Source organism: Staurois parvus, unplaced genomic scaffold, assembly GCF_062004578.1.
Source record: "Staurois parvus isolate SC_StPar_1 unplaced genomic scaffold, SC_StPar_1.0 ptg000227l, whole genome shotgun sequence".
Taxonomy (NCBI): Eukaryota; Metazoa; Chordata; class Amphibia; order Anura; family Ranidae; genus Staurois; species Staurois parvus.
The window spans coordinates 2164353-2177800 of NW_028318023.1; the positions used below are offsets into that span (position 1 = coordinate 2164353).

The 13448-nt window shown below is 39.6% G+C and overlaps 1 protein-coding gene across 3 annotated transcripts in view; it reads right to left on the reverse strand.

Annotated features, from left to right (window-relative positions):
- Nucleotides 1-1696: 1696 nt before the first annotated feature.
- The window catches only part of GC (GC vitamin D binding protein), a 191754-nt gene continuing 180002 nt past the window's right edge, over nucleotides 1697-13448 (reverse strand). For 2 of the 3 annotated variants that reach the window (XM_089679595.1, XM_089679592.1), the window contains exons 12-13: nucleotides 4274-4327; nucleotides 1697-1842 (exon numbers count right to left, since the gene is read on the reverse strand). In XM_089679595.1, the coding sequence (XP_089535721.1) occupies nucleotides 4274-4327 (54 nt within the window). In that variant the 3' untranslated portion in view covers nucleotides 1697-1842. Of the gene's footprint in view, nucleotides 1843-2850; nucleotides 2891-4273; nucleotides 4328-13448 lie in introns of all 3 variants that reach the window. The other variant, XM_089679594.1, reaches the window with a different exon arrangement.

The following is a 13448-nucleotide window of genomic DNA, read 5'->3' on the forward strand; positions in this document are numbered from 1 at the left end:
CTGTTTCATGTTTCATAGCAGAGTATAAAAGCATGTTTTAATTCCATGTGCTCATTGTAATTGAGTGCCCTGTGGTGCTTTGTACATTGGTAAAAAGGCAAAGATAAAGCAAAGCTGTGTATATTTTGCCTTCATTTTGCCCCAGGGTCAATCCACAGGTGCACATTTGTATGTGGTGTGTTCACTTTTAAGTACTACATCAAGTGTTAAATGGCTTATCCAACTTTTTTTTCAGAAGCTCTTTAGCAACAAATCCAGGTCACATTTCTTTAAATATATATAGTTTTATGGATTTCTGTGCAATATACATCATAGCATTGGGTACATATCCTTTTTTTTCAAGGGAGAAAATGAGGGAAAATCTCTCTAAATGGGATCAGACAGAAAAAAAAGAAATGTTTTAAAAAGTGGTTAGAGATAGGCTTTAACAATAAAACAAGAGCAAGTCATCAACAGTGTTAGCTGGTTGTATTATCTCTAGAATGCATGCATGGCTTGATAAATAGGTCATTTTCTACAACACCGCAGATTTTATTGTATGAACTATAGGTTAAGCACCACAATGGGGACAACATGTCTGTTTTGGGATATGTCTCTGGACCCAATAGATGGAGGCTTTAAAGCAAAGGTACAATATAGCCCAAACTTTTTTTTTACTGGATAGAATGCCTGTCACTTGGTATTGCCTTCTGTGCCTCTGCAGCAACCATTGCATCTAACACACTAAGTCCTGGAAAATCCAAAAATGTAAAGTTCTCACCAAAACAAGAGGTCAGAATAACTCTTTTTTTGGCAACACTTAATCCAGTGATACCTGTGCTAGAAAGCAATCCTCCTAACTTTGGAGAGATTTCCTCTCACTTACTGTTGATTCTCTAAGACAGGAAGCAAAGATAAATTCCTCCAGTGGGACCCACACAGCAAAAAAAAAAATGCTGTATCATGTTACACATGCATTGCTTTTTGTTTGCCTTTAAAACATTTGACCCTTCCTCACTTTGTAGCTAAGAGATGCTCTGTATAACTAGTCCAACTCTCTTTTCAGTGTCTAATTTCTGTTCTGAGCACATGTGATTGCTGGAACTAGACAGCTAGAGATACTATGATTTTTGACCTCTCTGACATTCATCTGTGAAGATCTGCACAAGTTTTGGATTTAAACTTTCTATGATCCACAAGATGTCATTCGGATTCGGAAGCCATCGTCTGCTAATTCTACTGTAATTCTACTATAAAAAAGGTTTTGGCTATATACACACTTTAAATACATTAATAATTTGGTTTAAAAACAACCTATTTAAGTCCCAGGCAAGAAAAAATATGAGATATTTTTGTCTATGGCTCATTATGTCTTATCTCTGATAACTTAGTCCAGCTGGGCAAGCCCTGGTGTGTCTGTTTTGTCTTTCCTGCAACTCTGCTCAGACCCATTTGCTTTGAAAACTATTATAGCTTTCTAGCCAATTACAAACATGAGAAGAGAAAGAACTAGGTCTGTTCTTTTACATTTACAGAAAATGATAAATGCAAAGATTGCAGAAAATAACTTCTCTGAGGTTACCAGTGACTGTGAGATAAAAAATCATTCCAGACCAAGGGTCTTTTTTCATTTTCATGAAAATTGAACAACTGAGCTTTCTGCAATCTGTTATTGCTCGTTTATCTTGTAGAAAATAAATGAGCTTTATTAATCAAGTTATCACTATAACATATTTATTTAAGCTTCATGATATAAAAATCCACAGGGACCAATAATTTTCTTTAATAGATTTACACTTTGGAATTCATAATTTTCCTTCTTCATCAATATATCCTCATTTCTTGTATTTGGTTGGAAACCATCTAGCCAAAAATAAACAATAATCAATATCGTTACTATTGCCTCCATCAGTTTTATCAAAAACAGCATCAATAAAATCAACTTTCAAGGCAAACTTTAAAAAACAAAAGTAAACAATAAACTTGTTAGATTCACCTGCTCTGTGCAATGGTATTGCACACATCAGGGGCCCTGCTGGAAATCTTGGCTCCTTCACTTCTGTGTCTGCTCCCAGAGCAAGCCACTCTGGTACTGCGCTGTTCACCTCTTTCTCCTATCCCCACCTTCTCATAATGTTCTTCTCCATTTCATTCAGTGTCCACACTGTAATTCTCTTCTCTTCTTCCATCATTGTCCCCCATTGTTTATTCCTCTCCAATGACTACAGTGTGCCCATGAACTGCTCCTCTCCTCCTATAGCCTTCTCTACAGTGTTCTTTGCATGTAGATTGGCTTTAACAAGGATTTTTCCCCTGATCCCTGGGCAGTCAGAACTCCATCTGTGTTTTGTATTTTAGATACTTAGCCATCCTTTTTGGAGTAATCTATCAAATCTGCCAGAGCATGTTTATATGGAAAACTATTCCACATTCTCTCTGCTTTTACAGTAAAAAAAAACCCCTCTTTTTATCTGTAAAAGTTAAACATCCTTTCTTCAAGTCAGCTTTTTATCTATTGTGGTGAGTTATAATGAACAGTTCTACATTGTATTTTATATATAAAACACATATATTTATTCAAAACTTAATGAAAATATACTTTTGCATTGTGTGGCAATGCATTCTCAGGGGATATAGGATCCTCAGATTTCCAGGCGGGCTGCAGAGAGGGTGAGTGATGTGGCTAAAGGTGTCAGGTCTGCTAGGGGACTAAACAGCTGCCCACAATTATTGAGCTGAATTTCAGTGACCTACAGTATTTCTGTTTCTATTAGGTGCCACCCTACCTGCATGTTCACTGCAACTGGGTTCTTGTGTTGCCCTGTACAGTTAGACAGTTTTTGTTGGTGGACAAGTAGTATAAGTACTTACAATTTATACACTCTTGATCCATAGAGTTAGGGCCAAACTTCTGGAAGAATAGAGTTTGATGAGTGGGCAAAATGTGCTTTCTAGCACCCTTGTTCCAAACGCAGTATCTTATGGAGCTATGATATATAACCTTGTTAGTATCATAAATGGGATTAACCGGGTGACTGGTAGGAGGTGGACAACACAATACAGTTGCCCTGGGTACAAAAAAACACAAATCTGGCCCTGGGTCTAAGGTAAAGGTCTTATTTACTTATTACTAATGAATATTTCATTTTTATTAGGTCTACAGCATGGGGCAGGCTGGGGTAGCTCACACATATGTCTCGGATACTGTGGACTGCAAGGTCTACCTTTTTATTTACTTGCCCTATGCACTGAACCCTTTCTAGTTCCAAAACATTTTTCAGACTGGTGTTTAAATGCAATCTATATATTCAAGATGAGGCTGTACTAATGCTTTATACAAGGGTTAAATGTGTCTACTTTTCATTTTATGCAAATACCAACAAGATTCTGCTATGGGCAACAGCTCTACAGTTTACTTGAATCACTCCCAAATCTGAAAAGTTTTCCAAGGTCAATGTATTGAAGCTACTGAATCAACATGCTAGCTGGGCAATTAGCATTTTAAAATGTAGAGATCAGCAACAGCAGCCACCATATTTCTGTTATGGCAGGTTTCCTGTAATGAATACACATCCCATCCCATACAAATACACATTAGCAATATGATACTATGCCTGTTTGAATAGAAAATGAATATTATATTATAATAATTTACAGTTGAAGTATAATTATTGAGGCAATCATTTATTTATGGTGTAATAGACATCTTCCGTTGCGGAACAGTGGGTAAAAAGTCAAAGTACATAGATTAATTAAAGTTGGCATAAACTGATAGGTCAGTCTTTCACACTGTTTAAAATCCAGATTATGCTGTGCTAGTGTCTCTTTTCAAAACACAATAGAGTGGGATGATACTGTGCTATCAAAGAGGAAAATGCCAGGAGATTATACAGAATGAATCTGTATCATTTGCCTTTCATATGAGGTGACTTTTTTGTGTTTCTGCTTTCTTTGCTCTCCTCTTCCCTTATTCTGTCATTTAATCTATCAATCAAAAGTTTTCTTCCATATCTGACTTTTAGCACTTTTTAACTTTTCTGGCTGAAAGGGGTTTTAACGATTCTCTACTTTATGAAAAAATAGCTTAGACTTTAACTGTTGCTTGGTATGCCTCGAGATTCTTTTGCACTGGGACTATAATTATTCGGACCTATTTACACATTAGCAATGTGATGCATTTTAACACACATTACCAGAAAATAAGTATGAATGGGTCTTTAATAAAAAATGAGCCTTAGAAAGAGACAGAATTGATGGACATTTCTAACAGACAAAAAATTAAAATCTTTGTTACCTATTGAAGAAGGCAAGGTTCCTGAGTACAATTTTTTCCAATGATCTTGTTTATCTAATACCAAAATAAAAGAGAAAAAATTATGCATCTTAGTTTAAGTAATTCAGATTCATTTGCATCATATTTAAATACTAAATTAAACTTTGATTTCTTATGTGCTGTGCTCTTTCTAGATTTCTCTTCTAAACCAAACTACTGAAACTAACAGACTACTCCTGATGTGTTTTCATTGAACAATTTGCTTTTTATTGAATTTCTATATTTCTGCTTAGTTATGACAGGTACCTTACGTTGACCATACCTGGTAAGTGTGAGACAGATGCTATGCTTGAAGTCAGATATAACTACATTTTGCAAATAATTTGTGCGTCATACTAGTCAATGCAGTCACAGTATGTTATGACCCTCTCTGTTGGGGTCCCTCAAGGCTCCGTCCTCAGGCCCCTTCTCTTCTCCATCTACACCTCCTCCCTTGGCCAACTCATACACTCTCACGGCTTCAACTACTACCTATATGCCGACGACACACAAATCAATCTCTCAACCCCCCAACTCACCCCCTCGGTCTCCGCCCAAATCACACACCTACTGAGCGACATATCAGTCTGGATGTCGCTCCACTTCCGTAAACTGAACCTCTCCAAAACCGAGTTTCTGGTCTTCCCCCCAGCCCGGACACCACCCCCCATTGACTTCTCCATCACATCCAACAATGCCACCATCAAACCCACCCCGCAGGCCAGAGTACTTGGTGTCATTCTGGACTCCAACCTATCCTTCCAGCACCAAGTCCAATCTTTAACAAACTCGTGCAGACTCCACCTCCGCAATGTTGCCAAAATATGCACGTTTCTAACCCCAGAAACCACTAAACAGCTCATCCACTCCCTCATCATATCACGACTCAACTACTGCAACTCCCTCCTCACTGGCCTGCCTCGCCGTTGGCTATCCCCGCTTCAGTCGATCCTGAATACGGCTGCCAGACTCATTCACCTTTCCAACCGCTCCATCTCCGCCACCCCCCTCTGCCAATCCCTCCACTGGCTTCCGATTGCGCAAAAGGATCAAATTCAAAATCCTAACACTGACGTACAAAGCCGTCCACCATACTGCCTCGAACTACATCACTGACCTAATATCCAAGTACCACCCAGCACGCACACTCTGCTCCTCACAAGACCTCCTTCTCTCTAGTTCCCTGGTCTCCTCCTCCCATACCCGCCTCCAGGACTTCTCCAGGGTGTCACCCATCCTCTGGAACTCCCTGCCCCAACCCATCAGATTATCACCTACTCTCCTCTCCTTTAGGCGCACCCTGAAAACCCATCTCTTCAGGAAAGCCTACCCCACCCCCTGCTAACTTGCCGACCTCCTCCACTCTTCCTACCACTCCATCCCCCACAGCTATCTCCTCCTGTGCCACCATCCCCTCCCTCCTAGATTGTAAGCTCGAAAGAGCAGGGCCCTCAATCCCCTCATGTTTTGCATTGTATTGTTATTGTTCTGTCACATGTTCTGTCCCCCTTTGTAATGTACAGCGCTAAGCAAACTATTGGCGCTTTATAAATACTGTATAATAAAATAATAATAATGACAAACCTGTCTGTTCCATATACCTAACTTTGTTTACCAGTACTGTTTTGAACAATAATTAGCACCCCATATACCATACAGCAAGGGTCTGCAGCAGGTAGATCACAACCCCATAATTATGGATATCACTAGCATCAATCACCCTGGGATCTTGTCTGGTTCTCTGGGTACCAATGCCACTCCTGCGTATGTTCTCTAGTGCTGTGGTTGCCTGACATAAAACACATGGACAGTCACAATTCTGTACACAAGTGAAAGGGGTGGCCTTAAACAGGGCAAAGCCAATCATGGCACTCCTTATGAATGCCGACTTGACAGTTTCCCATGGGCAGGAGTGGGGACAAGAAACAGACATCCATGCCAGCAGAGACAAAAGTAAATGACAACTGGTGTGTGTACATGTATATGAGTACATGTGGGTACGAGCGTGTATATGTATGTAAGTGTGCATATGTATGTAAACGTATAGGTGCATGTATGCAGGTGTATGAGTGTGTGCTCTGTTGAAATGCCTTATAGGGGGTTCTGCTGTGCAGTAATTAAAGGGGTGGAATGAATCATAGGGGATGATATGTACTAGGGTGTATTTACTTCTGAACCCTGCACTATGTACATTACATACTTCTGACTTCTACACTTTATTTGTTGGTCTGTATGTTATTTTTACTTCTGACCCCTGCACTCTGTACATTGTACACTTCTTATCCCTGCACTTTGTACATTACTTTCACCCCTGACCTCTGCACTCTGCGCGTTACACACTCCTGACTCCCCTGCACTCAATATGTTACACAATTCTGACCCCTGTACACCGTATGTTATAGAATCCTGACCCTGCATTCTGTATGTTACAAATCGCTATCCCCTACACTCAGTAGGCTAAATACTCCTCACTCATCCGCTCTGTACTTAATGCACTCCTGACTCCTGCATTTTGTACATTACACACTCTTGGCCCGTGCACTCTGTACATAACATGATCTTGACCCCTGCATTGTGTGCATTACATACTCCTGAACCCTGTTTGTTACACACTGCTGACCCTTTTACTCAGTATGTTACATGTTCCTGACCCCTGCACTCCGTACATTACCTACTCCTGACCAAGGAGCACTACTTTTTTCCAATGCCACATAATAAAATAGAATTTAAAGTGTTTAGGTAGATGGACATTTATCTTTGCATAATATATAAAAATATATTTCTCATTGTTTAAACAAATACTGTACATCTGCACATTTTACTAATTTTTCATTTTGTCATTTTGTAATGGTGTTGTTATTGTGTTATTTTCCTGGTATGTCTATGCGGCTTTAACACTGTACATACTTCTTACTTTGTTATTTTTTTACAAATGTATACTGCTACTCTCCTTTGGCAAGCTATCAGACAGTACACTAAGGACCATTTTTGAATGACTGCTTAGAGAAAATATCTTTTCTAAGATAAGCCATTTCAAAGGTTTATTGTGCTCCAGACTGACATGAGCTGGAAAGATTTCACCATGTTGGTAATATTTTCATGAATTTGATCACATTTTAAATTAATATACATATGTTTTGGGATAATGGTTTACTTTTAAGTAATGTTTGATACACGTATCATTCACTTTTGAGCTTTCTTATGAGTTTCTTTTGTGTCAACAATTATCTCAACAATGTGTATGTAAGTATGCCAATATTTATCTGTGAAAAATGCTAGCTTAATGACTTGTTTCCTATTAACAAATGAAAGTCAATAATGTCAACAAGCATACTGCGCCCTTTGTTTACATTCAGCTGCTTGATTGATGATGGATTTGCATTGAGGGCCTTTTTAATAGGACCTTGTCAATGACGTATATGTGTGTTTTAACTAACTAATTTAAATGGGTCTCAGAGATTCTGTACCCCACACAGACCTCTATATCCCCCAGTCCAGATCTGGGAAAGAAGCCATTTTCCTCATCAATATGGAAACAAGGTGCTTTGTCATGATAGGGGGTCCCTTTTGGCAAGTTACCCTGCCCATGTTGAAGGCATATAACCTGACATGGTTTAGGATAGGGGGCAGCCACTTACTTGAGTCCCTCTTCTGTGGCCACCTAGGATGCATGTACAAATAAGGATTGGGTATGCTATTTTTCTTTTTTTTTTTTTTGCATTGGGACCCCCTTAAAATCCACACCAGAGTTTCATTAAGGCTAGAATTGCTGAGACTGGCCACTTTGTTTCCACAGAGGAAATAGGAGAACTGTGTGGGAACACTAAGGGCAACCTAATGTATATGCAGAGGTATGCACTGTCTTCAGACACAAACAAGAGCCTCACATCTATTTGAGTTATAATGGCCATTAAATGATGTAGTTGTCTACAGCATAGATCCCTTCTACTACACTCTCCACAGAGCACTGAAAACATGATTTGTGACCTTGCTCTACCTGCTTTCTTCATGGCCCAGATATCTATTCTGGAGGGCTTAACCCTCAAACCCATAGCACCCCCAAAGTCCAACAGGTGCCCTAGTATCATAGGCAAAACCTCAAACAGGCCAAAAGGTGGACACACCACTGCAATATGGTACACCCCAAAGAGTTCCCCACCCCAGCCTTCCAGCTCTCTTCTTCATCCCACTAAAAGAAACGAAAATAACTCCTACAATGACCCAATTCTAATTCCAAAAACAGATGCAAATTCAAGCTACTACAAACACCTAAATGTGTTCCTACATCGCAATATATCAAAAGGTAATAAATAGTGTTGTGTTGCTACTGTTCACAAAAAATAATCAAGCCACCTACCTACATAGTGAAATACTTAAATTATATACTGCTGTATAACTCCCCTCCCCCCCCATTTATTTTGACAGTAAACCACTACAGAACTCAAACCCACAATAAATATACACTCACCAGGCACTTTATTAGGTACACCTGTTCAATTGCTTGGTAACACCAATTGCTAATCAGCCAATCACATGGCAGAAACTTAATGCATGTAGGCATCTAGATGTGGTGAAGACAACTTGCTGAAGTTCAAACCAAGCATCAGAATGGGGAAGAAAGGGGATATAAGTGACTTTCACATAGTTGTTGGTGCCAGACGGGCTGGTCTGAGTATTTAAAAAACTGCTGATCTACTGGGATGTTCACGCACAACAATCTCTAGAGTTTAAAGAGAATGGTACAAAAAAGTTAAAATATCCAGTGAGCAGCAGTTGGACGAAAATGCCTGGTCGATGTCAGAGGTCAGAAGAGAATGTGCAGACTGGTTAGAGATGATAGAAAGGCAACAATAACTCAAATAACCACTTGTTACAGCTAAGGTATGCAGAATACCATCGTTGAATGTGCAACACATTGAACTTTGAAGCAAATGGGCTACAGCAGCACTAGACCACTCCGGGTGCTACACCTGTCAGCTAAGAACAGAAAATGGAGGCTACAGTTTGCACAAGCTCACCAAAATTGGACAATAGAAGATTGGAAAAAGGTTGCCTGTTCTGATGAGTCTCGATTTCAGTTGCGACATTCAGATGGGAGAGTCAGAATTTGTCGTAAACAACATGCAAACAAAGCATGGATCCATCCTGCCTTGTAGCAATTGTTCATGCAGCCAACAAATCTGCAGCAACTGCATGATGCTATCATGTCAACATGGACCAAAATTCCTGAGGAATGTTTCCAACACCTTGTTGAATCTATGCCATGAATTAAGGCAGTTCTGAAGGCAAGAGGGGATCCAACCTAGTACTAGCAAGGTGTACGTAATAAAGTGGTTGGTGGGTATATATGCACACACTGATTGCAATTAAAAAGAATTAAATAATAAGATCATGTGATGAGATTTGCATAAACATATATACTGCTGTATAGCAATCAGTGTGTGCATCAATTCTTATTGTGGGATTGAGCTCTGTAGTGTGTTTACTGTCAAAATAAATGGGGGGGGGAGTTATACAGCAGTATACATGGTTACATTTGAAGCTTTTCACTATGTAGGGAGGTGGCTTAAGTGTTTTTGGTGAAAAGTAGCAGCGCCAAACTGTTTATTATTGTTTTGATAGTATGGCCATTCCCACCATTCAGTGGATCACACTGCTATTGGCCCCACCCACTGCTTCTTGCTCGAATGGGTTGTCAAGGTTGAAAAACAGTTTGGAAACCACTACTGTAGTACATATAGGTTTGACACTTCATAGGCATGTTATTTAAAGGAATTGTACTTTTTTTCCTTTAAGCCTTACTAAAAGAGCTGCTATACACTGAATGGTATTTTAAATATCTTTATTTTATTGATACATGTCCCCCAGGGCAGTGCCCAGCTCCCCATGCCTTTTGCTTGATTTGGGGTCTGACATTTTTTACAACAGCAAAGACCAAGCTGGCAGGGAAATGTCACATTTGTTTGCTTTATTCATCTTTATTATTTTTGTTTGCAATATTGAATAATACATTTTTATTTATGTTTGTTTATTTAATATTGCTCATATGTACATTTGTCCATCTGCATGTGTATATACACTTCTTTACGTTTCTTTCTATTTTGAGAGTGGAGTACTGAGTTATATTAAATACACTTTAAAGTTTGAGTGCTTTTGAGCTTATCATTATCCATTTACACATTTGTCCATCTGTGGGCAGCACAGTGGCTAAATGGTTAGCACTTCCACCTGTCAGTACTAGGGTTGTTGGTTCAAATCTCAACCACAGCAGCACCTGCCTGGAGTCTGCATGTTCTCCCCGTGCCTGCATGAGTTTCCTCCAGGTATTCCACTTTCCTCCCACACACCAAAGACATGCTGGTGGGTTAATTGGATCCTGTCTAAATATATATATAAGTAAAGCACTGCATAATTGATGGCACTCTATAAGTATCTGAAATAAATACATATATACACTCTTTTATGTTTATCTTTATTTTGAAAGTAGAGTATGGTTTTATACATGCTTTAATGTTTGAATGCTTTTTAAATATATGGCACAATTTTATTTGTGTTTACATTTGGTTTTCAATTTTTATATTGTTTAGGTTATTGCATGTATTGAGTTTACCCTATTACAGTATTATTTCCTTATAAAATAATATGGTTTGATATAGTTATATTGCATTCGCAATTGCACTTTGGAATTTTTAAGAGACAGAGCGCCCACTTTTCTCGCATTAGTTGTTTTACATCTAATATCTAGATTGTGTAGTGGATGCAGCAAGCTTTATTTATAATATTTTTTGCTAGCACAAGGAAATTATTTGGTTTGGTTTTTACATCCTAAAAAGTACTTTGAAAGCTAATTCAAGGTTAGTAGTACTGAGCGAACATTTCTCTACAATTGACCAGGCCTTGTTTCAGTCCTCTGGGTCTATTGAGATCATCAAGTCTCGTTCCCTCTATAACACATAAGAGAGAGGTGCTAATGGTGCTTGATTATTCAAGGAGCGTAAAGAGTAGAAATGAGGCCAGAGGACCCTGGGGAATGGTGGCATACATGTTCAAAGCTCGTTTTATGAAAGGGATATATCAAGGTATGATGAAGAAGGATTATTCAGTGTCAGAGTTGTAGGTATCAGAACTCCAAAGTGGGCTCCTCATATGTTTCCTACATAGAAATCCATGATGGAAAAGAGTGGTAAAAAGTGATGTACCCATGTGAATCCATGAGATATCCACCATGCACATTCTTCAGGCTGGTCCATTCCTGGTGGAAGTAATTGGTTAATCACGATCAGGAAGAGAGGTAGAAATGATGGAACATAAGGTTACCTGAGTAGCCAACAGTATCCAAGGTTTTCAAACTATGCAACATTAGAGGGCTTAGTGCAGATGGGCGTAGTTTATGTATTAGCCAAAGTAAGGCAGTTATGGGGAATGATTCACAGTTCGGAAGTTCCAGAAGTACCCACAATGGAATATCAGAGGTTGCATATAGCATAGACAGCCATAAGATTTGGGCTGCTAAATAGTATTTTGCCGCACTAATTAACCCCCAAACCACCCTGTAATTTGTAGTAGAGGGAATAGAATGGGGAATGCTAGGGCATTTACAAGCCAAAATGAACTGAATGATCCTGTTTTGCAAAAAGCATAGATAGAAAGATGGGACCCATATAGACAGGGTGCAAAAGTCATAAAGTGATCATCATTTTAATTGCATTAATGCCACCTATCCATAAAAGATAAGGATATTGCCATGATTTCATAAGGATATTGCCATGATTTCATAAGGGAAGTTAGAGAATGTAAAAAAAGGGCAATAATTAGATGCAAATAGGGCCGATTGGTTGGGGTTGACTTAGTCCCAAATAATCCAGGGATGAGGTTGCCCATCAATAGGGAAAATGTGATTGGAACTGGGAGACCAAGTTCTCCGAGAGGGAAATATTCAAGGCAGTTTAGGGATAAGGATACCTCTCATACCACTTGTTACCTACTTGCTTCATGCATCTGACTGTCGGCCATCTTTTTGGATTCTGTGAATCAACTTCTTTGGACATTACCATGTACAGTTGTGTCCAAAATTATTCAACCCCCAATGCTGTAAAGGGGTTTAGGGACTATAGTGTACATTTGGAATTGTATTCAGAATCAAATCCTACAAGGACGTTGTAACTACCCAAATGCAACTAAAATGACATCAATTGTTTATGTAATACAGTAGTAAATGGTTCTTATGTGGTTTCTTCATTGCCACAATTATTCAACCCCTTAAAGACTACCACTCTGAAGAACAGAGGTTCATACAGGTGCTTTCCATCAGGTATTGAAAACACCTGTGGATGTCACCGAGCAGCAATCAAGCATAATAAGCACCAATTAGGCAGCTTTAAAATGACTGTGATACTCAGCTCCTTCTAGACATTTACTGGTGTGGTTACAAACATGGTGAAGGCAAGAGAATGGTCCAGGAAGACAAGAGAAGAGGTGATTTCTCTTCACAGGAAGGGCAATGGCTATAAGAAGATTGCAAAGATGTTAAACATACCAAGAGACACCTTAGGAAGCATCATTCGCAAATTCAAGGCAAAGGGCACTGTTGAAACGCTACCTGGTCGTGGCAGAAAGAAGATGCTGACTTCGACTGCTGTGCGCTACCTGAAGCGTAGAGTGGAGAGAAGTCCCCGTGTGACTGCTGAGGAACTGAGAAAAGATTTGTCAGATGTGGGTACAGAAGTTTCAGCCCAGACAATAAGACGCACACTGCGTAATGAAGGCCTCCGTGCCAGAACTCCCAGGCGTACCCCCTTGCTGTCTCCAAAGAATAAGAAGAGTCGACTGCAGTATGCCAAAAGCCATGTGGACAAACCACAAAAGTTGTGGGATAGTGTTCTGTGGACTGATGAAACAAAATTAGAACTGTTTGGGCCCATGGATCAACGCTATGTTTGGAGGAGGAAGAACAAGGCCTATGATGAAAAGAACACCTTGCCTACTGTGAAGCATGGTGGAGGGTCAATCATGCTTTGGGGCTGTTTTGCTTCTGCAGGTACAGGGAAGCTTCAGCGTGTGCAAGGTACCATGAATTCTCTTCAGTACCAGGAGATATTGGATGGAAACGTGATGCAGTCCGTCACACACCTGAGGCTTGGGAGACGTTGGACCTTTC